This window comes from Macaca nemestrina, chromosome 6 (assembly GCF_043159975.1).
Source record: "Macaca nemestrina isolate mMacNem1 chromosome 6, mMacNem.hap1, whole genome shotgun sequence".
Lineage (NCBI taxonomy): Eukaryota > Metazoa > Chordata > Mammalia > Primates > Cercopithecidae > Macaca > Macaca nemestrina.
In genome coordinates, this window is record NC_092130.1 from 32,990,526 (window position 1) to 33,014,940 (window position 24,415).

Genomic DNA, 24,415 nt, shown 5'->3' on the forward strand with positions numbered 1-24,415 from the left:
GGATTCAGCCTACAGAGATTGTATTGGGTTCCCATCCCATCATAAATGTATACATGTGAAATGGTACTATGGCTTAACTCTCATCACGGTGGAGATCCTAATGGTTCCACGGCTCTTTGGTAAGTGTAAGTGCAGAAAAATTTCCCAAAGCCTCTTCTTGGGAAGGTTGCAAACAAGGTCACAGTGAGAGGAGGAACCTGGTTACTTAGGGAGGTGAGTCCACAGCACATCAAGGCTTGAATCAAAACAAATGAAGGATAAAAGTAAACGTGCAAGTAGTCCCTGACACTCGTGGGGTTACCAGACTGCAGCAGCATCTGGTCACTTTCTTATCCTTGCTCTTTCCAGCACATTCCCCTCTCTGAAATCGAGTCAGGGCAATTGCTTCAAGTTTGTAGTGTTTGGAGAAAAACAGAATAGCATAGACAAATGATGTGGGAACTGTAGGGAAAAGGAATCAAACAACAAAAGAACTGGTTTTTAATTATGTAACAAAAATATGGTTGCTCTTAGAGAAGCACTATTTCACAGCTCTGCACGAAACTCTGGGCCTGTTAGCTCAGTGAGGAGGAAACTGTGAATGCCAAGCTAAAGTTTAGCTCTGGCTTTCTACACATACTTGGTTGCCCCAGTGTAACCTCCTTAACGAAAAGCCTTGCATAAAAGGCAGCCATCTCTGTTTCTTCAGTCCATTTCCACTTGCCTGGCTTCCCAAACGGGCATCACTCAGGTCTTCCCAGTTGCCAGCTTACCACCATCTTGGTGAGACACATGGTCTCCGTAAGTAAGGACAGGTTAGGTACTCTGAGTAGCCAAGAGGTGAAAACAATCCCCCACCCAGCCTGTTCACTTCTTGGCCCTACCCAGAGGCATATGAGTTACCAAAATAGTTCTTCTGCAAAGATCTGTATATCTGTACAGTGGAGTTACATCATATGCACATCTCACTTAGGTGAATTAAACTTTGTGGCAAATCAATAAATAAAATATAAAGAAAAGGAGTGAGATATTAATGATATTTTAAATAAGTAGGCAATTCTGCCTGCCATTCTTGTAGTAAGCACAAGCGAGAAGGGAGACATGATACTACTGTTGCCTTAGTCTCCATGAACTTGCCTCCCTTGGATGTGTGAGAATTCCAAGAGTAATTCTAAGGCCAGGTGTGGTTGCTCACACCTGTAATCCCAGCAGTTTGGGAGGCCATGGTGGGCGGATCATTTGAGGCCAGGAGTTTGAAACCAACCTGGCTAGCATAGCAAAACCCTGTCTCTACTAAAAATACAAAAAATTAGCTACACATGGTGGCACACACATGCAATCCCAGCTACTCAGGAGGCTGAGACACAAGAATCCCTTGAACCCAGGAGGCAGAGGCTGTAGTGAGCAGAGATCATGCCACCACACTCCAGCCTGGGTGACAGAGCGAGACTCTGCCTGAAAAGAAAAAAAAAAAGAGTAAGTCTAGTCTATAAAGACAAGTGTAATTTGTTCAACATTTTAACTCATCTGGTATTAGCCAAAAGGAGACCAAAAATAAAAATAACTAAATCAAAACAAAACAAAAGCAATGACTTGTTTCATTAGTGAAGGGTGACACTGTATTGGGCTTCACTGAGAAAAGATACTTCCCATATGTTATGGGTAATTTAAGGGGTTTTTCAATGGTAAATTTTACTATCTTCTAAATTCACTTCTAACTTAGACAATAAACCCTGTATAAGATGCAACTTTGCTGAAATGCAAGGTGGACATACTTTCAGTGTGACAACATTGTTTTCTGATCCTCTCCAGATCCAGGTCTCTGCTAATCTTCAGAGGACAATTAACCCTTAAGGAACATGCTTTTTGGAAGGAGAGTGGTGTGCTAATATTTAGCAATTCTCTTGTTAGGAGGGAAAAAACTAGCATTTACCAGTTTCCATGGTGTAAATGCTCCCATTATTACCAATTTCAAGTCACCACCTTCACATTGTTGAAGAGGGAGCTGGGAAGTGGTGTGCACGGCAGGCTCATGCTGGCTGAGATAAGCGGATCTAATGCTGATTCTAGCACATCACTGGAAGGCCCTCATCCATCTCTGTTACTTTTAATCTGATTCCATTCATGCCTTCCTGATAGAATTCCTTATCCTTATCCAAGTAGGCTGGGGATTTCTGACCACTTTATGAAACTTTTGAGGTCTGAAAAGTCTCACTGAGTCCTGTGTCTGTCTGTCCATTTGTCACTGTGTGATAAGAAGGAGTGGAAAAATAAATCTATATTCACATATTAATTTTAAAATAAAAATAAAGGCTGTTTAGAATAACAATTACAGCACTAAAAAGGCAGGGTATGGCTCATCTAATATAACCCTCTCATTTTAGATAAAGTAAAGCACAGAAAGTGGCTAAGTGCTAACTTGCTCTAGATCACACAGCTGATTGATGTGAAATGACGTCACATTTCACATGTGGAGCTCAGGCCCAGGAACCTTCACTGTGTCATGCTGCCTTTTTTGAAAGATAATCATTCACATTTTCTAAGTCAGGACGTGTGGAGTGGCAAGAACTACTGTCAGCTTTTCTTGACGTATGTAATTAGAAGTTTCTGGCATGAGATTGTCCCAAGAAGACACGAGGCCTTTACAGGTTGTTATTCTGACCATCCTCATTTTGTGGGTCTTTGGTTTGTTCCAAGGTTAGATTTGGTTGTCTTTTGTTAAAGTCCCTTTTTACTCTTAAAAGAAAAAAAAAAAGATGTTTTATTCTTTGAAAAAGAAAATGAAAGGTTTAAGCTTTTGAAATAACATTAAGCCCCATAATTTATAAATAAGCATGAGCCAAGAAAATCTTTTGAAAGCCTTTGATTTTTAAGTGTTCAAATCCTAATTCCTCATCCCTTCTCATAAACAAAAACTTGATGATAAGTTAATTTATCAATTAAAAATTTTTTAATACCTTACAAAATGGTTTCTACATTTTCTACAATAGATTGCATAATTTTCCCAATTAGAAAATAATTTTTAAAACGTTAAAAATATATTTTCTCTGCAAGTAAAGTCTGGCTGAAACATGCCATCATTTCCGGGGCTGTTGTTCTCCCAGGAGTTACTTACTTTTCTCTGTTGAAAATTATGAACTCCTTCTGGACAGAGTCAAGGTGCTCTTGAAAAAGACATGTCTTCCAGGTGAACGTAGAAAAAAAAGAAAATAGAGGTATAGTTAGCAAACAAATGAGGATCTTCGAGCAGCCAATAACCTGTTGACAGTCTATTCAATGAATAGCCCCAAATTGAGAAGTAAGTAGTATCTTCAAAATGGATGCTATGTGAAGATTCCGGGAAGGTGACAAAACAGGAAGCACCAGGAATCTGTCTCCCCTCCAAGACGGCGATTGCACTGGCAGAATCTATCTAATGTCACTATTTTAGAACTCTGGAGTCTATTGAAAAATTGCAACTTTCAGGGAAGGCTTGGGTGGCAAAGTGCAGTTAATTATGACCAATTAAGCTCTTAGCACAGCAGCAGCTACCCATCCCTCATCCTCCAGTCCAATGGGAGGGAGCTGAGCACACACATGTTCTGGAGCAGTTTGCACACAGCCTGTGGGAGCCAGGGTGGAAAACAAGAACCATGTTCTCCAAATACTGAGGATCCGTGCTCCAATCACTGCTGCTTCTGATCACAGAGGTGCAAACAAAATGCTTGATGGCCATTGTTGTTGCCCCTCCCCCACACTGTTGCAAGCCACTCTCCCTCAGGCTGAAGTGACTTCTGGGAGAATTAAAGGGCCAGCACCTTTTCCTCCCTTCATTTTTCTCCTTTCCTCCTTTTGGGAGCCACGCATGAAAGGCTGGGACATTCAAAAACAACTGCATCTGTAGGGAAAATCAGAAAGTGACTGCACATGCCCAGGGAAAGGTGCAGGCTCAGAAAAGACCTAAGAAGGTCTTACCTTTACACCTCAGCTGATCTTTGGCATGGAGACAGCTTACAACAATAATAAAAAATAAAAATAAAAACAATAACAAAAAACAGCAAACCCTGGGGATAGGGGAAATCTGATTTTCCTAGATGTATCACATTATTAGATTCAAGTGTCCAATACAAAAAATAACAAGCCATGCCAGGAAATAGAGAAGTATGGCTCATTCACAGTAAAAAAAAATCATAAATCAAAAAAGCTATCCCTTAAAGAGACCTAATAGCAGATCTACTAGATGAAGACTTCAAAATGACTATCTTAAAGATGCTCAAAGAACTAAAGGAAGATATAGAGAAAATCAAGAAAATGATGGGCAAACAAAACTAAAATATTAATAAAAATATAGAAAACCTAAAAAGAAACTAAAAGGAAATTCTTGAGCTGAAAAGTGCAATAACTAAAATTTAAAAATTTGCTATAGGGTTTCAAAGGCAAAATTGAGCAGGCAAACGAAAGAATCAACATCAAACTTGAAGACAGGACAGTGGAAATTACTGGGTCTGAGGAATGGAAAGAAAAAAGATTGAAGAATAACAAACAGAGCCTACAGCAAGCTTGTCCAACCCACAGCCCATGGGCCAAATGTGCCTCAGGATGGCTTTGAAAGTGGCTCAACACAAATTCATAAACTTTCTTAAAACATTATGAGATTTTTTGGGGGGTGATTTTTCTTTAGCTCATCAGCTACCATTAGTGTTAGTGTATTTTATGTGTGGCCTAAGACAATTCCTCTTCTTCCAATGTGGCCCAGGGAAGCCAAAAGATTGGACATCCCTGGCCTACAGAATGTATGGAACACCATCAAAGCAAACCAGTGTATGTACTGTGGAAGTCCCAGAAGGAGAAGAGAGAGAAAAAGGAAAACAGAATATTTAAAGAAATCATAGCTGAAAGGCATGAGCCCCCAAATCCAAAAAAGTACAGTGCATCCCAAGTAAGACGAATTCAAAAAGACCCATATTGAGACACAATATAATCAAACTTTCCTTTTTTTTTTTTTTTTTTTGAGACAGACTTTTGCTCTGTTGCCCAGACTGGAGTGAAGTGGCACAATCTCAGCTCACTGCAACCTCCTCCTCTTGGGTTCAAGAGATTCTCTTGCCTCAGCCGCCCAAGTAGCTGGGATTACAGGTATGCACCATCACACCCAGCTAATTTTTGTGTTTTTAGTATAAACAGGGTTTCATCATGTTGGCCAGGCTGATCTTGAACTCCTGACCTCAAGTGATCTGCCTGCCTCAGCCTTCCAAAGTGCTGGGATTACAGGTGTGAGCCACCATGCCCAGCCAATATAATCAAACTTTCTAAAACCAAAGACAAGGAGAGAATCTTGAAAGCAGCAAGAGAGAAGCAACTTGTCACACACATCATAAGATGATGGGCAGATTTCTCATCAGAAGCTTTGGAGGCCAGAAGGCAGTGGGCTGATATATTCAAAGTGCTAAAAGAAAAAACCTATCAACCAAGGATCCTATATCTGGCAGAACTGTTCTTAAAAAGTGAGAGAGAAACTAAGATGTTTCCAGATAAAAGTGGAGGGAGTTTATTACCACTAGAATTTCCCTGTAAGAAATGCTCAAGGGAGCCCTGCAAGGTGAAATGAAAGGACAAGGGACAGTAACTTGAAACCATACAAAGAAATAAAGCTCTCAGTAAGTCTAAATACATTAGACAATTACAAAAGCCAAGATTATTGTAACGATAGTTTGCAACTTCTTTTTGTTGTCTACATAAGATACTAATACATATTCAAAAAGCAACAATTAATCTAAAAGCTAGTATTATTATAAATTTGGCTTGGAGGTTCTACCTGGATTTTGTGAATAGCCTAAAAACATCTCTCCATGCTTAATTCTGATAGAATGTTCCACTCAACAATGGTACTGGAGTTGATTAAATATCCTTCTCTTCTAGTCAGCAGAGTCTTCTTTATTTGTGACTTTCTTGCAGACATGCAAAGCATTTGCTTTGACACTGCACAGTCCAGCTTTCAACATCTATTGATGACTTTTTCATCAAAATGAGAAAATTTAGCCTCAAAAAAAGATGATTACCAATCCCAGGACAGAATTAGACCTGGATCAAGTGTTTCAAAAGTCTGCAACAAAATACTTCCAAATTTCTTCTGATGAAAAATATTCTTCTTTAAAAAAAATCAGTCATTTATTTTTTTTTAACCCAGGAATTAGAATATGCTAAGTTCTCCAGTACTGGAGAGTTTTCTTTCATAGTGCTTGTTTAGCTGACAGGAGAGGAAACAATACAAAGCACAGAAGAGGGATGGGGAACTAAACAAAGGAGAAGACACAGCTCTGTTGTATTTCACTCTTATTTGCAAACGGAGGCATTTGTAATCCTGAGGGTTTCCAGAATCAATCACAGGGGACAGACAGCTACAGGATAAATATAATCTGAAAAAAGCTCTTTGGAATGACACTTTTACCCCACGATTTTAGAAAAAATAATTTTTAGCATTAAAAATCAAGGTTATAATCAAGTGAAATGCAAAAATCCACATGGACTTTTTTCCCCCTCTACGATGTAATTATTTTGTTTAAACAAATATATGAAATACACACTTGCAGATGACCTTCTAGTGTGATACTTCAGACCCCATTACCCTTAAAGCGTTCATGTTCAACATGTTCTCTTTCCTCTGCTTTAGGTGGAGAAGTTTAAGAAGTGTAGCCAAATGGATACATCAACAGGAGTAGCCATAAAAAGAATACGAAATGAGGTGGAAGAAAAAATAATGGAGGGACTAATGGGTCATACACGACTCAGAAGAGAAATGTTCACTAAAAATGTTAGAACTCACCTATCAAGGATAAGCAGAGCAAAGAGTGATTAAACTATCATAGCTGGACATGGCATCCAAAATATTGTAAGGGTTAAGAGCAGGTAGAAATCCCAGGAGGAGAACGAGGACTTAGGGAATTTGCCTCAACAGTCAGACAGACTGGGTGGCATGGCAGTCTGTTGATTCTATATTTTAAAGATGTTGAGCAGAGCAAGATAAAGTGGAGAATATTCTGGGGGGAAAAAACAACAAAGGCATCTGACATGAGCATTAAAAGAGCCAAAGAAAAGAAAGGCTAGGAGTCACGAAGTGCAGTGGAAAGTAAAGCATCACAACAGCTAACATTCTGTGGAGCAGTTTACATGCACTAATTTACTCAGAACGAGCCTATGAAGTTAGTAGACATACCAACTCCATCTATAAATGAGGAAACTGAGACATGGGAAAAATGCAGAACTTTAGTTATGTTCCTCTAGTTTATCACATCCTAGATTCCATAACAGTGCATTTCAACCTTGGCTGCACACATAGAATCACCTGAAGTAATTTTTTAAAATACTGAGACGCAGGATATAAAATCAATGTGCAAAGATTGCTAGCATTCTTATACACCAACAACAGGCAAGCAGAGAAACAAATCATGAATGAACTCCCATTCACAATTGCTACAAAAACAGTAAAACACCTAGAAATATAGCTAACAAGGGAAAAGAAGGACCTCTTCAAGTAGAACTACAAACCACTGCTCAAGGAAATCAGAGAGGACACAAACAAATGGAAAAACATTCCAGGTTCCCAGATAGAAAGAATCAATATCATGAAAATGGCCATACTGCCCAAAGTAATTTATAGATTCAATGCTATTCCCATTAAATGACCATTGGCATTCTTCAAGAATTAGAAAAAACTATTTTAAAATGTATATGGTACTAAAAAAGAGCCCAAATAGCCAAGACAATCCTAAGCAAAAAAAAAAAAAAAAAAGAAAGGACTGGAGGCATTACACTACTACACTACACTACCTGACTTCAAACTATACCACAAAGCTACAGTAACCAAAACAGCATGGTACTGGTACAACAACAGACACATAGACCAATGAAACAGAATAGAGAACTCAGAGAGCTCAGAATAGAGAGCTCCTTTTCCAGGCTTATGGCTTGATTGGAATTCCCTTGCCAACACTTGACTCTTTTCTAATGTGGTACCTAAACAGTGATGAATTTGACTCTAGAGTAACAAGGTGACTTTGAGCTACCCACAGTGGGGCAGAAATGTGGCTAAGCTATAGCTAACATGATATTGATATGGTGGACATTCTTGTTAGATTTGGCTGAAGGAATGCCTTCAGTGAATGACTGTAGATAAGATTAAAGGCACAGAGGATGAGTAATGTCACAAACCTTTTGAACACAGCGTGGATAATTCTTATGATCAGAAAACACCTGCCATTTTATTTCCTCTGAAACATTAAGATCTACCTGTGCCCTAAGAAGTGCCAGTCTTGAAATGCTCTTTTCCTTTCCTGTATGCTCACCTACCTCTGCTCAGTCTAGAGGAACTACATCAAATGTTGCCTCCTCTGGAAAGCCTATCCTAACCCTTCACTCAGGTCCAGTAAGCAATTCTCAGAGCACTTTGTGTATCTAACCATAGCATTAACCACCTACTCAGAAACATTTCCTAACATAGCAGGAACTTTACAGTCATTTGAATAAGTGAATGAAGGAAGGAAAAAACATGTTAATAATATAATAAGATAAGATTGACCCTCATGTTTTAAAAGCCTTAAAGTAAAAGAGTGACGATAGAGTGAAGAATTGGAAAAATAGTTCATAATCTTTCTGATTCTTCTTGGAAGAAAGACTATTCTTTGTTTTGAAGCAAAATACCTTTTATTTTTGAACCTGGGGTACAAGATTAGAAGAATCTAAAGAAAAATGCTGATGTAAGCAGTTCCAAGCCCCATCTCTTAACAGAAACATCAAAAAAACAAGCAGATACGGTCAAAACCTACTTTGTCTAAACTCCAGAAAGCAAAGGTTTACTGGAACCAAGTGAACACTAAATTAAGAAAAGAAAAACAACTTAAAAATGCTCCTGGTGTCAAACCTCAGTCAAAACATTAGCTGAGCACAGTTAAAGTCACAGAGATTTCAGTGATGACACAACAAGGAAGACAATCTCTACAAACATTGTTTGGAGAAGTTGCTAAAAAATGGATAACAACAGCCTTCAACAATCAAAAAATAGCAAACCATGAAGAAAGGAGGAAGCTGATTTCCAGAGTTACCGCATTACAGTATTTAAATGTCACATTTTCAACAGCAACAGAAAAAAATCACAAGATACACAAAGAAACAGGAAAGTATTGCCATTCAAAGACTTAACATAAGTGGATAGAAATTGTCCTGAGGAAGCCCAAACATTGAGCTTTCTGGAGTGAGATTTTAAAACAATTTTCTTGAATATGCTCAGAGTTAAAGGAAACCATGGAAGGAAACCACAAAATAGGTCTCAAAAACTTTAAAAAGACTGAAATCAATGGAATGAAGGTAGGAATCAATAACAGAAAGAAAACTGGAAAATTCACAAAAATGTGGAAATTAAACAACAAACTCTTAAAAAATGAGTCAGAAAAAGAGATCACATGAGAAATCAGAATATACTTAGAGATTAATTAAAAACAAAACACAACATCCCAAAACTTATGGGATGGGTGAACACAGTGCTCAGAAGGAACTTTATAGCTATAAGTACCAATATTAAAAAAGAAGAAACATCTTAAGTCAAAAGCCTAACTGAACACCGTGTTAGTATGTTAAGGATTTTTGCATCTATATTCATAAGAGATATCAGTTTGTAATTATCATTTTTTGTGATGTCTTTGTCCAGTTTGGTATCAGGGTAATGCTAGCTTCGTAGAATGAGTAAGGGAGAAACTATTTGCAATTCACATATCTGATAAGGGTCCAATATCCAGAATATGTAAAAAACATCCTGTAATTCAACAACAGAAATGACAAGGTACATTTAAGTTATAAAGAACAAGAGGAAGCCAGCTATGTGAAGATGCAAGGGAAGAGCATTCTAGCAACAGGGAAGAGCAAGGGCAAAGGCCCTGAAGAAGAACAAAAGGGTCAATGCTTGAGAGTGAGACACTTGCAGGGCCTGTGAGGTTGGAGGGTTTTAAGTGAGGGTCAGAGTGGGATAGTACAAGGACATGGCAGGAAAGATGGGCAGATCATGTTGAGCATGGTAGGTATGGTCGAAAGTTATTCCCAAATTGCTCAGTTATTTCTAAAACTTTAAAAACTTGTAATAAAAAGGATCTCTTGGTTTTTATTACATGTTAGGTCTTGTTATCAGAGAGGCCTGTATCCACCTTGAGCCGAGTTCTGCTAGGTCAGGAGAAGGAGCAAGTCTGGAGAAGTGGGTTGGTTATGACATGATCATGAAGAACAGACCATTGGGAAGAAGACAGTTTAGAGACAAGCAACATGCAAGATGGGTTAGCAGCACAGCTAACCATTCCTTGAAGGGTCCTAGAAAACATTTCCTGAAGGGAATCTGATGAGAGGCCAGTTCTGTGATCAAACAGGACCGAGATGTGAACGTTTGATGAATTAATTGTCCATTGAAATATATAGTGGCCCCTGACAACTAGAGAAATTAAGGAGATGGAGGATACTTATTTGTTTGCAGAGCCATCTTTACCACAAGACTACACAATCTTTGAGAAAAGGGACAGCAGCGAGGACAGAAATTATATCTCCATCATTTCTCACTCCAATGTTTAGCACAGGACCTGGCAGATCATAGGTACTCAATAAAAGTCATCTAAATGAGAGAGGGAGGGATAGATGGAGGAATGGATGAATGGTCATGGGGATAGATAGATGACCTTTAGAGGAAAAGTGAATGTTTATTACTTCATCATCATTGTAATTCATAGAGCCACATGTGAGTATAAAATCCCACTGAGTGTTTGCAAGTCACTGCACTGAAATCTGAGCTCTGACTATGACAGAGAATAATATACTTAGTTACAAAATTAATTTAACTCAACCTGAAATCCAGCAATAGGGCTCCACCATGTTAGAATTCCATTGTTCCTGTGAACAGACACTCTTCTGTGAGGCTTGATATCATAAAATTCTGCTTGTGGCAAAGAACAGACATCATCTCTAGGGTTGGCTGCTCCCAGAAACTCCTCAAAGCAGGAATGAGGTCCAAAACAACCATGTGTGTACTTTGAAACCTTCCCCTTTACCGTAATTTTATGAATCATCCCCTAACCTAAGCTTGGCGAATGACAGTTCCTCTCCCAGGAAATTTGTCAATTTTGAATTGAGAACTGGAAGAGAGCAATAACTGAATCAAGTTCATGGCAGAGCTCCAGAGGGAAAGCCTACAAGTAAAACATTGCTGCTAGGATCCTCAGAGCAGCTCTGGTCTGCCCTTTTAGAAGCCTGGCTAATCTACTTCTCCTATTTCACTAAGCAGCAAAAGCAGGGTGCTGAAATGACCTTCCGGTAGAAGCTCTCGAAGATATTGCAGCCATCATGGGGAAACTCGTGACCCTGAGTTTGGTGGGGACCTGTTTACCTGAGAAGAATCACATTTCCTCATATCCTTCTCCTTCTTTGCCAGACGCTTTTTTTTCTTGTGAAGAGGTTTGGACTCCAAAATCATTTCCTCGAGTTCAAAGGTAGGATCACAATTCAGCCTGCCTTTCTGCAAGGAAGACAATTGGCTCAATCCTCAGATTACTGTATCATTCTGAAAAACACCCAGACCTAATATGGAAAATAACACTTAGTCTTGACGGAGCAGTCCATGAATAACATGCTGGGATTCCCACTCTACGTTTTACGTTATTTATTGCCAGCATCGTTTTTCATATTCTTCGTTTATTTTTCTAAACTCTCAATTAGCCCTCAGTGAGTAAAAACAAAAGCCAACTTACAATTATTTTTCTAAAGTGGAAACTTTTGGGTTATGTTCTCCAAAGTGCATTCTAATAATCATGTAGCTCAGAATCACCTAACTTGCTTGCTCAGCTTCCCAGTTCTCCAACCAGACTTCCCAAATCAGGATTTCAGAATGGGAGGTCCAAGAACTTGCACTTTAATAAGCTCCCCAGATGATTCCAATTCACACTAAAGTCAGAGAAGGATAACGTAGAACTTCTTTTGAGCCAGCATTGATGGCTAATTGCAGGGACACCCACATAGAAGGAGGGGGAAGCAAGAGTGGGGGGTGCCTAGACCTTCATTGCGTCATGTGTCGATTACGGTACAAGTTGCCCCTGCTGGACCCTGCAAAGTAGAGAGGTAAGAACTCAGACCTACCCTCCTGTTGCTCCATAAGGTACAATTCTACTATACTGCTTTCTCCTTCCTCTCACTTTGCACTTTTTCCTTACCCTCGCATTGGAGCATGCCTCCTGCTGTGTGTACATGAAGGATCACACTCTCACATTCCCACAGCAAATGCCTCACTTGTGTTTAAGAATAATTGTTTTTTTTGAGACAAGGTCTTACTCTGTTACCCAGGCTAGAGTGCAGTGGCATGATCACTGCTGACGCAGCCTCAAACTCCGGGGCTTAAGCGATCTTTCTACCTCAGCCTCCTACTAGGTAGCTGAGACTACACCCAAGTACCACCATGCCTGGTTAATGTTTTTTTTTTCTTTTTTTGTAGAGACACGGTCTTGCCATTTGCCAAAGCTGATCTTGAACCCCAGTCCTCCTTCCTTGGCCTCCTAAAGTGCTGAGATTGCAGGTCTGAGCTGCCATGAACAGCCAAAACAGAAAACTGAATTGGTTCTACAGGCCCCTTTAGAAGCCTCTTATTCTGCCCAATATACCTATAATTGAACATATAATTTCAGTTCTAGGCAGAGAGAAGGAACTAGAGGCCTCACTTGGGACCTTTGGCCTAAGCTTCTGGACTTTGGCTCTTACCAGCATAATGCAGTAGACCACAGAAGTCCATTGGTTTGGGTATCCATCCAATGGGAATTACGTGTCTTTGGTTATCAGTCCTTACAAATAAAAATCCCTGAGATAGAACAAACAAAGGAGGAAGGGCAAATGGTAAAATAAATTCCTCACCTCACCTCCAACAATTTACAATTCTTTGACTCAGATCTCTAGGGACAAGAACTTCTGCACCTTTAGAATCAAAGAAAACTTTAAAAAAATCAGCAGATTCATGAGAATGACTATTTGGAGAACTAGGACTTCCTTTCAACAAAAACATACCATAAAAAGTGGTTAAAAGCTAGAACTTCAGTGGCAAATATACCTGGCTTAAAATCCCAGCTTGACTCCTTGGTAGCTTTGTGACCTTTGGTGACAAACTTACCCTACGTGTGTCTCAATTCTCTCATCTGTAAAATGGGAATTGGGGCTCTCTTACAACACCGGTGTGATTATCTAATGAGACAATGTGTGAATCTGGCACACAGGGTAATGTGCACTGAATGGGGGTTCTTATGGGTTTGTTAGGATTGACTCACATTAGGAATGAAACCTGGAATGAGCCTCTTCTGAAAAACTGCATCCCAGTTTATATCATTCATGTATGGGAAGTTCTGGACATCAGACAACTGAGAAAATCGTTGGTCTGGATTAAGTTCAAGTAGCTGCCAATAAAATACAAACGTCAAGGCCATAAGAAAGGATAGGAGGACAAAGAAATCATACAAATTCTCTCTAAATGTTTTCAAGTGTAGGACTGAAGGAAAAAAGACAGTGTCCGCCATCCCTAATCCCATAAACAAGGTAGAAAATACACATTATTAGAATGAACAGTATGTAGGATTCTGCAATGTGATGAATAAAAATGGCTTGTCCTACTAAGTCAAATGTATCTTTGATTCTTGACTCCTCTACTTACTAAGGACAAATTTGTTCTCTAAATCTTAGTTTACCCATGTGTTAAAAAAAAAAGCAAGGGTAATAATCTATTTCATACGATTGCAATCAGGATTAATGGGAGGCTATTTATACAAAGCGCCTAGTAGAAAACCTATGGTGACAAATGTTGATACATTTTCACAAGTGAAACTCATTTCCTACTAAGAATTTTAGCTGTTTTTTACAACTAATTAAAATACATTCGGGGTGGCATAGCTAAGGTGTAACTAAAGTACCTGTTATAGCTCTAGATGTTACTAACTGAGATAAAAGATTTTTGCCCCCTTAACCATTCCTGAGCCAACATCGCACCAACTGTGTGACTCAAATAGGCAATGTCAGTCCCACTTGCGAATGCCTCTGAAGATGACAACCACGCACCCTCAGGGTGTAATTTGTGGAGTGAAGCAGGGCTGTCTTGGAACTAAGTCGAATTTGCTCATGGAAAATGATCCCCCATTCTATGTCTTTGACATTACTGACGCAATGTCCCTATTCCAAAATAGGGAACTGGACTCCAAAAACAAGAGACACAAATGATGACTCCTTAGCCACTAAAGCTATTTTCCATTACCAGTGACAACTGGTGCAATGTTCTCCAAAAAAAAAAAAAAAAAAAAAAAAAAAAAAGCCAAGCCTATTCTTCTTCAGCTCCTCATTCTTGTTTTGTATCATCACTCAATATACACTGCTGACCTCCTGCTATAACTGTTCTTCATCTGTTTGATGAACATGGGTACCTTGAAATCTGATGAAAGCTGTGGACCTCATTTATTCAAATACTTGTCAAATGTCTCTCCTCAGGCTCTGTGTTAGATGCTGAGAATACCATGGTACACATGTCAGACACGGTCCCTACCCTCATGAAGCTACGAGGAAAATGGTAAGTAACGAAGGATCGCACAAATGCTGGGTATAATTTTAAACTGAAAAATGCTATGAAGGAAAGACAGTGTTACATGAACTTACACCATAAAGGTGATATTTGAGCTAAGAGCTAAAGCTGTGCTTCCCAAACTATGTAGAAGTGTCAGTTATTTTGTTTGTTTTTGTCTTTCAATTTCCAATCCACTGAAATCAGTATGTGGTCTTATTGTGCATTGCCAGTATGCAGCACCCCACATAGACACCTTGTGACTTGAGTTTGACAACCCTCAAACAAGCTTGGACCCTCTTCAATAAGACAAGTCCACTGATCATGTGTTTAGATGCTGCAGCAGTGTCCAATTGTTATAAAAGTTTCTAAATGCTTCTCTCAGGTTCTTTTCTTATAATAGACCTGCAGAAAAAATTCATGGAATAGAACCAGTGAACCATATTGAGTAGTACTGCTCTCAAGGAGGAACTAGAGGAACTAGGATTGGAGGCACTGTTCCAGGAATAGGTACTGGCATGTGCAAAGGTCCTGTGGTGAGATGAAGACTGGTATGTAAAAGTGAAGAAGAGGAAAAGAAAGAAAAGAGGAAGAAAAAGGCCAAAGCAGTTTATATGTAGTCAAAGAGGGGACAAAAGTCCAAAAGTCCAAAACAAGGCTTGAGAGGTATTTTGTACCATAAAATTATTTTAATCTTTATTCTAAGAACAAGGAAAATATCCTGGACTGTCCTTTAACAGACCACTATGGGGCTGAGTGGGGAATAGAATGGAGTGGTAAAAGTGTATGGGGGCAAACCCATTATAAAGCTAGACTAATGGCAGTTGGATCAGGGAAATAGTGAGGACAGAGAGAAGTGAAATATTTTAATACTTAAAATATAAAATTTCAGAACCTGGTGATGAATTGAATATGCAGATGACAAATGAGTCCTGGTTTCTGACTGGCATAAGTGGATTTGGATAGAGAAGCCAGTCACTGAGAGAATTTCCTGGGAAGAAATTCAGGAAAGACAAAGATAAAGAAGTCTTTTGAGTTTAAGATGGCTTTGGGACATCCAAGGGGACTCTGAGTTGACTTAATGAAGCCATGTATTTGAAAGCTAATAGCTAGAAAATACACTCTAGAAATGTACATTATCATGACTGTCCCCGATATTGTATACTAACTTCTAAACTTAAACCAGAGGGCCTGCTTCCTTTTGTTACTTCCTTTTGACATGCAGTCTTCCCTCTTACCTTTTTAAGAAGTGACGCCATTTCCTGTGACCAGGCAGAAGGATAAGTTACAACAGTCGTCTCAAACATGCGTACAATTTCCTTGCTGGAAGTACTGGAGCGAATATGATATGGTCTCTTAAGGGAGAAAAGAAGTAAAAGTCTTCATTTGTATAGGGCAAAAGAAAAAAAATGTCTCCAAATGTTTCCAAGCTAAACTTTCAACCAATAAAATACCTATATCAATTTCTAACCCTGTCCAGCTGACTGTTGTGTTGCCATATGTGTAGGTGGTCCTGTGTTGCCAGACCCCCTACTTTTTCTTAAATAGTTGTTAGAAACTTATGATTGCTTGTAAAATATCATAATTTTTAAAGTTGAACACTCCACTGAGCCAAACAAAACATTCAAGTGGGCTGAATCAGCCTCTGAGATGCTGATTTGAAATTGTTTTATAAGGTAACTTATATAAGTATTAACATGAAATACTGGACAAATTCTCAATACACGGAAGTCTAAAAAATTATTATGTAAGGGTTGATTGCAAGGAAATTCAGGATTTTACCATACCATCCCTTTCACCGCGACATAATGAGGAAGCTCAGGACAGAAAGCTACTCAGAAAACATCTACTCCAGTCCCACAAATGCTATGAGTCCCTGGTTCCACAGAGTATGGCATGGTGGAGAATTTTGTGATGAGGCAGAAGCTTTTAAAAAAAAAAATTTGGCGGGGAAGAACCAGGTTCTTCTATAGTTTGAACTTTGAAGAAAAGTAATTTAAAAAGAAAAGAAATTAACAGAAAAGTGTGGGTTAGTTGTAGTTTTCACAGCCTTACACTAGAGGTCAGCCTTTATCTATATTATTTTGTAGGGGACTTGCCAACACTGAAATTTCATGTCTTTTATGTGAACTGTAAGCTACTCAAAACCAGAGGTTATACCATTCTTGTTCATGAGACCACGCATTCAGTAGGTATATAATACATGTTTATTTAACGAACAAAATTTGCATATTTGATTAACTAGCCACAGCACAGTTAATGTGGAAATACATATTGATCACATGCCTGGCCCTTTTAAGATGTTTAATAAATGACTGTTGATGGATGACCTAAATTGGTGGAAGTGAAAGGGTGTAAGTTTTTCCCTGTAGTAAATCAGTGTTAAGAGGTAATATAAAATAATCAAGTGTTTGACGTTAAAAGGATTTGGTGTTAAACCTCTCCACTCAATTTCTGAGCTTGTTGCTTCATCTGTAAAATGAACTATCTCATGAGATTCCTGGAAAAATTAAAGGAGATAGTATGTGTAAATTTCTCAACAGAGTGAGTGGCTAATAGTATTAGACACAATACAGGAGAGAGATTTTTATCATTATTGACACAAAGGTTAAAATGGGCATATGTAAATGTGAATGAATAGTGAACAGCAAAATGAGTCCTGAAGAAAAGTGATGGGAAGAAAGGCTTAATTTTACACATGGCAAGTCAATGTGAGCTATTCATGGAACCATGAAGTGCCAGGAGGTGACCCTTGAAAGAGAAATTAATTCAAACTTTTTTTTCTTTTTAAGTAAGGTCTAAAAACAACTGCCATATTCTCCTCCTCAACACTAAATAAAGGACCATAGCTAAATCATATGTCTTAGTAATTATATAGTAGAAATAACTCAGTAACAATAAAGGAGTGCTAGATGCTTTATCACCATTATCAATGTTTATTGATAATTTAGTAGCCAAAGGGTTAGGTTACTCCACATGATTCAGACTATGTTTATCACTAAGAATCAGATTAGGCTTAGTATACTCAAGTTTCTAGGCTTATATGTGTATGCACGTGTGTTTTTCCTTCTTTCTATGTTTCTTCTTGATTTTAATTCATTGCTGCTTCTCAACCCACTGTTGAGAAAATAAAATGATTTTATAAACAAATGAATTAACTGATGAATGCCACAAACAGCTGGTTTAAGCGTGTACGTTTTTCTCTAGTTACTTTACAAGGCCATATGACTGAATTTAATTTTTAAAATCTCCATGACCTGTTGGTTTATTTAAAAATAACCACATTGTCTTTATCTTATTCATTAATTTACGTTTACAGTTCTAAATTTTAAAATTAACTTGAATTAATCAACTACCAGAATTGTACATTTATTTATTTACCAATTATATATTGAATGCCTACCATGTTCCAGCACCTTTCATAGGCATTGAGGGTACAATGAAGAACAAGACACACATGGTTTCTATGTTGGTGGGGCCTACAGTCTACTTAAGGAAGCATGTAAATTTATTATATAGACTGTATACACACACACACTTAAATAAATGGGATACATGCTACAGAGAAAAATTACAGTATGCAATCACAGTATATATCAAACAAGCCTAAGGCATCTAAACTAACAGTGAGCATACAGAGAAAAAACAAAGTGGAAAAGATGAAATGTTAAATGGGAACAAATGATGTGTTGTGAATACAGTTGTATTTCAGAATTGCAGCTAAGCATGTACAATGAGTACAAAACTATGTACACACCTATCCTAAATTAATACTTTTGGATACTATGAAAGTATGAAAGATGTGGACCTTTGCCTTTGCAATGGCAATGAGATAGTAGGAAGTCAGAGAGATGACAAAGCAGATTAATAGTTAAGGAACACATTCATTAAGACTGAAACCAAACTCAGAAATGATGAGAATGTTTTCAAGCACATTTTCTCATTAAGACATATACTTTTCTGTAAATAAAAATTTTGTTTAGCACCCTTCCTCTGTGGTTTAGTTGTATTGATACTTATAATTAAATGTTATTTCCTTTTCTTCAGATAAGCTATATTTTGAAACATAATTGCAGGTAGCCTAGTTGGTGATTTTTTCCTAGAAGGTGTTTAAGTGATTTGTAGTGATTTGTTCCTCCATTCATTCAATAAACATGTATTATATACCTATTAAAAGTTAAATATTGTGACCAGGTGCGGTGGCTCACGCCTGTAATCCCACCACTTTGCAGGGCCAAGGCAGGTGGATTGCTTGAGCCCAGGAGTTCAAGACCAGCCTGGGCAACATGGTGAGACCCCACCTCTACAAAAAATATAAACATTTTCCAGGCATGGTGGCATGTGCCTGTAGTCCCAGCTACTTGGGAGGCTCAGGCGGGAGGGTTGATCGGGTAGAGGAAGGGAAGGTTGGAGTGGGCCGAGATTGCGCCATTGCACTCCAGCCTGGGGGACAGAGCAAGACTCTCTCTCTCTCTCAAAAAAAAAAAAAAAAGAAGTTAAATACTGTGAATAATACTAACCTATATAAGATACATACTTTACCTTTAATGAATTAACAACCTAATAATATACAAGAGATAAAAAATAAAAATTGATATACCTGGCCGGGCGCGGTGGCTCAAGCCTGTAATCCCAGCACTTTGGGAGGCCGAGACGGGCTGATCATGAAGTCAGGAGATCGAGACCATCCTGGCTAACACGGTGAAACCCCGTCTCTACTAAAAAGTACAAAAAACTAGCCAGGCGAGGTGGCGGGCGCCTGTAGTCCCAGCTACTCGGGAGGCTGAGGCAGGAGAATGGCGTGAACCTGGGAGGCGGAGCTTGCAGTGAGCTGAGATCCCGCCACTGCACTTCAGCCTGGGTGACAGAGTGAGACTCTGTCTCAAAAAAAAAAAAAAAAAAAAAATTGATATACCTATAGATTTAATCCTTAAAAAGAAAATATTTAGGTGTTCTGATCTAGAAAGCTGTACATTTTATCCTATGAAATGAAAAAAAAGCTCAACAAGGTAAAACAATTCTATTTTTGCTAAAACAACAAATCTGTCTATATCTATCTGTCTGAAGATAGAGTATCCCTATGAGAACAGAACAAGTTGGAAGTGAATGCGACAAACTGCTAAGGTGGGGGTTGAAGGTCGAAGGGAGTTTAATTTCTTAATTGGAAATGTTCTTTGTCTTAGAGACTATAGCTGATTTTCGCTTTCATTTTCGTGGTTTTCTATATTTTCTAATCTTAGATTCTGAAGATTCACAGGATACATAAAGTAAATAAATGTTTGGAAGAGATTCGGATCGCTTTAGCTAGGGAGGTCAGAGGATGTTTCCTTAGAGAAAGTGCTATTTTGTCATAGGTATGAATAGAATTTGAATATGAAGAGATCTAGAAAATCCTCCCCAACACAAACTGGAATAGTTTAACAGTGTGTCCTTTCTTAGAAATGACCAAAATATATTGGCTATAATGATTTTGAAAAGTCCTGCAATCAAGACATATCCTGTATTAAAACTTCATTTAGTGATTTCTAACCTTAAACAGAGTGATTTCTAAAGAAGACCAAGGTTTGCCTTGGAAACTATCTTTATAAGCAAAGGAACAAGAGGTTAAAAAACCCAAGAGATGCTTTGAGAAGAGGAAGAAGTTCTAAGAGGCCAAAATGAGTTCATGAGGGGTCAGAAATATACAAATGGAAGCAAAATCTGAAATGCTGACCTAATTCCGAAGAATACCCACCTAAGACATCTGAAGTTTGTTGCGAGGAGTGAAGGCTGGGGTGCAGATAAGGCTTGTGAAGGGTGTGTGTACGTGTATGTGTGTGTGTGTGTATAGCACTGGGGAGCAACAGTACTTTCTTTTTCTTAACAGAAAAGGTCATATCTGTGCTTTAGAAAAATGAATTTGTCAATGTTGACATATCAGATCACAGGGAGCTACCATAGAGGTAAAATAATATGGGAAGAAGAGAAACAATTTTCTTAGCAAAATTCTTTCCAGGCAGGCAAGAATACCTCTTTTAGATAGGTGATAGTTAAATACAATTCTAGGCATGTTTGAAGAATGACAGGTAGTTGTTTGTTTCAACTCACTCCTCAGCTTTTGTTTTGCTAGGTGTGTCATAAAAGATGAGGGCAGAGCACAGTTGCTCGGAACCCCAGAAGGAGCTAGCAAGGGGCTAACACAGAAGCACAACCACAGAAGGTGAGTAAATTGGCTGGGGAGAAAAAATTAAGGGTGAAGTGGGAAAGAGCAGATATGTTTCTACTTTTAGGTAAGTGTATGATTCTCTTCTCTGTTTTCCTATAAAATCAAGAGTAGCGTTATCTACTTCTTCACTGGATTTGTTTAGAAACTTGAAAAAGAAGCCCATTAGGAGATAAAAACAGGTAGGATCTGAGGCTTCCTATGTAGGACTTACACATTTGGCTTACAAGGGTGGTCCTTTCACATTAATTTAACTAACTCATCCAAATTTGAATATGCTTAAGAAATAGTGCTACAATGATTCTCTCAGGAAAGGCAGGAGTACGAACAAAGAACTAACGAATGTTTGGGTGTAAAATGGACCCTGTAGAGTGAATGAAACAGATAAAATTGTGAGATCCTCCTCTTTTTTTTTTGCTTTAGAAACACTCATCTTTGATTTCCTGAGCAAGATAAAGCCATTGGACCATGATGAAATAACCCCAACTTCTAACAACTGTTCTTAATGTGAATAGGTCAGTTACTTGGGAGATGACATTTTTAATGCAGAAATCATGATGGTGTGTTGTGGAACCAAAGAAGAGGACTATTGACAGCAGCTGAAAGAATGACTCCAAAAAGTTAAGAGAGGAGAGCTGCAGCATCTGGATGATGACTTGAGATACCCAATTCCTTAGTTCTGTGGGATAGACAAGCTCCTAAAGTCAGGTCTTCAACTCTTTGGTGTTAGAGGAATCACTGATTGTATCCATCACTGGGACCTCAGAGTATACAACCTGTTATGGACTGAATGTATCCCCCCCAAATTCCTAAATTGAATCCCTAACCTTCAATATGATAGTATTTGGAGATAAAGCCCTTGGGAGGTAATTGAGGTTAGATTAGGTCATAAGGGTGGAGCCCTTAGGATAGGATTAGTGGCCTTATTATAAAAAGAAGAGAAAGAGATTATCTTTCTCCCTGTCATGTGAGGGCAAGAAAGAAACTGTCTGCAAATCAGGAAGAAAGCCCTCACCAGAACCCAACCATTATGGCACGTTAATCTGACTTCTAGCCTCCATAACTGAGAAAATAAATTTCTGTTGGCTAAGCCACCCATTCTGTGGCATTTTGTTAAGGCAGATATTGCAGACTAAAATTTTGGTATTGAGAATTGGGGTGCTGCTGGAACAAATGCCTTAAAATGTGGAAGTGACTTTGGAACTAGTTATTGAGCTGGAAGACTTTGGATGTATGCACTAGAAATATGGATATTAAGGGTGATTCTGGTGAGGTCTGACAGAAATGAGGAACATGTTATTGGAAACTGGAGGAAAGGTGATTCTTGTTATAAAGTGGCAAGGAGCTTGTCTGAACTGTGTTCTACTATTTTGCAGAAGGTAGAAATTGTGAGTGATGAAATGAGATATTTAGCTGAGGAAATTCCTTCCTTCCTTCCTTCCTTCCTTCCTTCCTTCCTTCCTTCCTTCCTTCCTTCCTTTCTTTAAGATGGAGTTTTGCTCTCGTTGCCCAGGCTGGAGACAATGGTTGCTCACTGCAACATCTGCCTCCCAGGTTCAAGTGATTCTCCTGCCTCAGCCTCCCAAGCAGCTGGAATTACAGGCATTCACCACCACAGCTAGCTAATTTTGTATTTTTAGTAGAGATGGGGTTTCTCCATGTTGGTCAGGTTGGACTCGAATTCCTGATCTCAGGTGATCCGCCAGCCTCAGCCTTCTAAAATGCTGGGATTACAGGCATGAGCCACTGCACCAGGCCAGCTGAGGAGATTTCTAAGCAAAACTTTGAAGGAGTAACTTGCTTCCTCCTGTCTGCTTATAGTAAAATGTGAAAGGGAATGTTTGAATTGGAGAAAAAATAGTTAAGCAAAAAGCAACCAGAAATTGAAGATTTCTATCCATATTGCAGAAAATGAGCAAGACTGTTCGGAAGAGAACACTAGAGTGTAGCTGAACAACCAGTTGATAGACATAGAGGGCATAGCTCATGAACTTAATTAGTTATCTCAACAGAAGTCAGAAAGAAAGAAGGGATTATACTAGCAGATGCTGCCAGTTTGAATTTAAGGAGATAGAGAAGGTGGCATGGAATGAAGAAAGGCTGTCAGACTTCTTGGACTTTACAGGCTGGGACCGTAATGCTATCCAGCTGTGAACACGTGATATCCTTCAAGTAAAAGGAAGAAGGATCATGAAGGTGATTCAGATATCATCAGGGCTGCCATTCCCATTACACGTCCAGAGTGCACTGGCTTGGGGAGCAGGGTTGCCTCCACCTCAGTTTCAAAGGGCAGGACTACCACCCAACAGAGCTGTGTAGACAGAGCCTTCACAGAGAGCCATGTGGGTAGTGCCTTTGTGTAGAGCCACTTAAGCAAGTCCCCTCTCCCCATTGCCAGCCATGAGAGTGATGCTCCCATGCCCATGTAGATCTAGAGGGCAAACCAACAAACCAAAAAGATTATTCTCAAGTTTTAAGCCATAATAGAATTTTCTTTGATATGTTCTGGACTTGTTTAGGAGCTGATGCCCCTCCCTTCTTTCCCATTTCTCTTTTGAAATGTTGGAATGGGATTGTCTATCCCACAGCTATGGTACCATTGTATTTTGGAAGCACATAACTTGCTTGTTTTTGTTTTTTGTTTTTTTAGTGATGGGGTCTCATCTGTAGCTCAGGCTGTAGTGCAGTGGCAGGATCATGGCTCACTGCAGCCTCTACCTCCTGGGCTCAAGTGATCCTCCCACCTCAACCACCTGGGTAGCTGGGACCACAGGCATGCCCCACCATGCCTGGCTAATTAGAAAAAAAAAGTTTTTTTACACACAGGGTCTCCCATGTTGCCCAGGCTGGATATTATATTCCTTGAGCTCCTAGGCTCAAGGAATCCTCCCGCCTCCTGCCTCTTAAAGTGTTGGGATTACAGGCATGAGCCAGTGCCTCGCCACTTGTCTGCTTTTATCGGTTCACAGCTGAGGAGAAATGTTGCCTTAGGATGAATCATACCTTGAGTCTCACCCCTAGACAATTTCTATGATGTTTAGATGAGATTTTGGACTTTAGACTTTAGAGTTGATATGGGAATAAGTTAAGACTTTTGGGACTGTTGAATGTATGTATTTTGCATATGAGAAGGACATGAATATTGGAGGGGTCAATGGTAGAACATCATGGACTGAATGGTTGTGTCCCACTCAAAATTCAGTTGAAGCCTTAACCCTCAATGTGATGGTATTTGGAAACAGAGCCTCTGAGAGGGAATAAGGGTTAGGTTAGTTTATGGGGTAAGTCCCTCATGATGGGATTAGTGGACTTACAAGAAGACAAAGATCTCTCTCTGCCATGTGAGGACACAGAAAAAAGGCTGCTGTCTGCAAGCCAAAAAGAGACTTCACCATAACCCGACCATTCTGGCATCTTAATCTCGTACTTCCAACCTCCATAACCGAGAAAATAAATGTCTGTTATTTAAGCCGTCCTGTCTGTAGTATTTGATTATGGTAAGCAGAGATGACTAAGATATAACCTTAGGAGCGTATTTCCATTATGTAATAGTTTGCACAAATTGTATAAAATATGTTTCAGCATATTTGCTTTCTTTTCATCTCTTTTTTCTAGAGATGAGTTTCTTAGTTTAAGAAATGTTCCTTTAA

At 39.0% G+C, this 24,415-nt stretch overlaps 1 protein-coding gene across 3 annotated transcripts in view; it reads right to left on the reverse strand.

Annotated features, from left to right (window-relative positions):
• Positions 1-457: 457 nt before the first annotated feature.
• Positions 458-24,415, reverse strand: part of LOC105466916 (serine/threonine kinase 32A) — a 150,441-nt gene continuing 126,483 nt past the window's right edge. For all 3 annotated transcript variants that reach the window (XM_011716113.3, XM_011716112.2, XM_071098253.1), the window contains 5 exons: positions 15,802-15,918; positions 13,290-13,415; positions 11,372-11,500; positions 3,095-3,159; positions 458-2,715 (listed from right to left, as the gene is read on the reverse strand). In XM_011716113.3, coding sequence (XP_011714415.1) covers positions 2,622-2,715; positions 3,095-3,159; positions 11,372-11,500; positions 13,290-13,415; positions 15,802-15,918 — 531 coding nt within the window. In that variant the 3' untranslated portion in view covers positions 458-2,621. The remainder of the gene's footprint in view (positions 2,716-3,094; positions 3,160-11,371; positions 11,501-13,289; positions 13,416-15,801; positions 15,919-24,415) is intronic.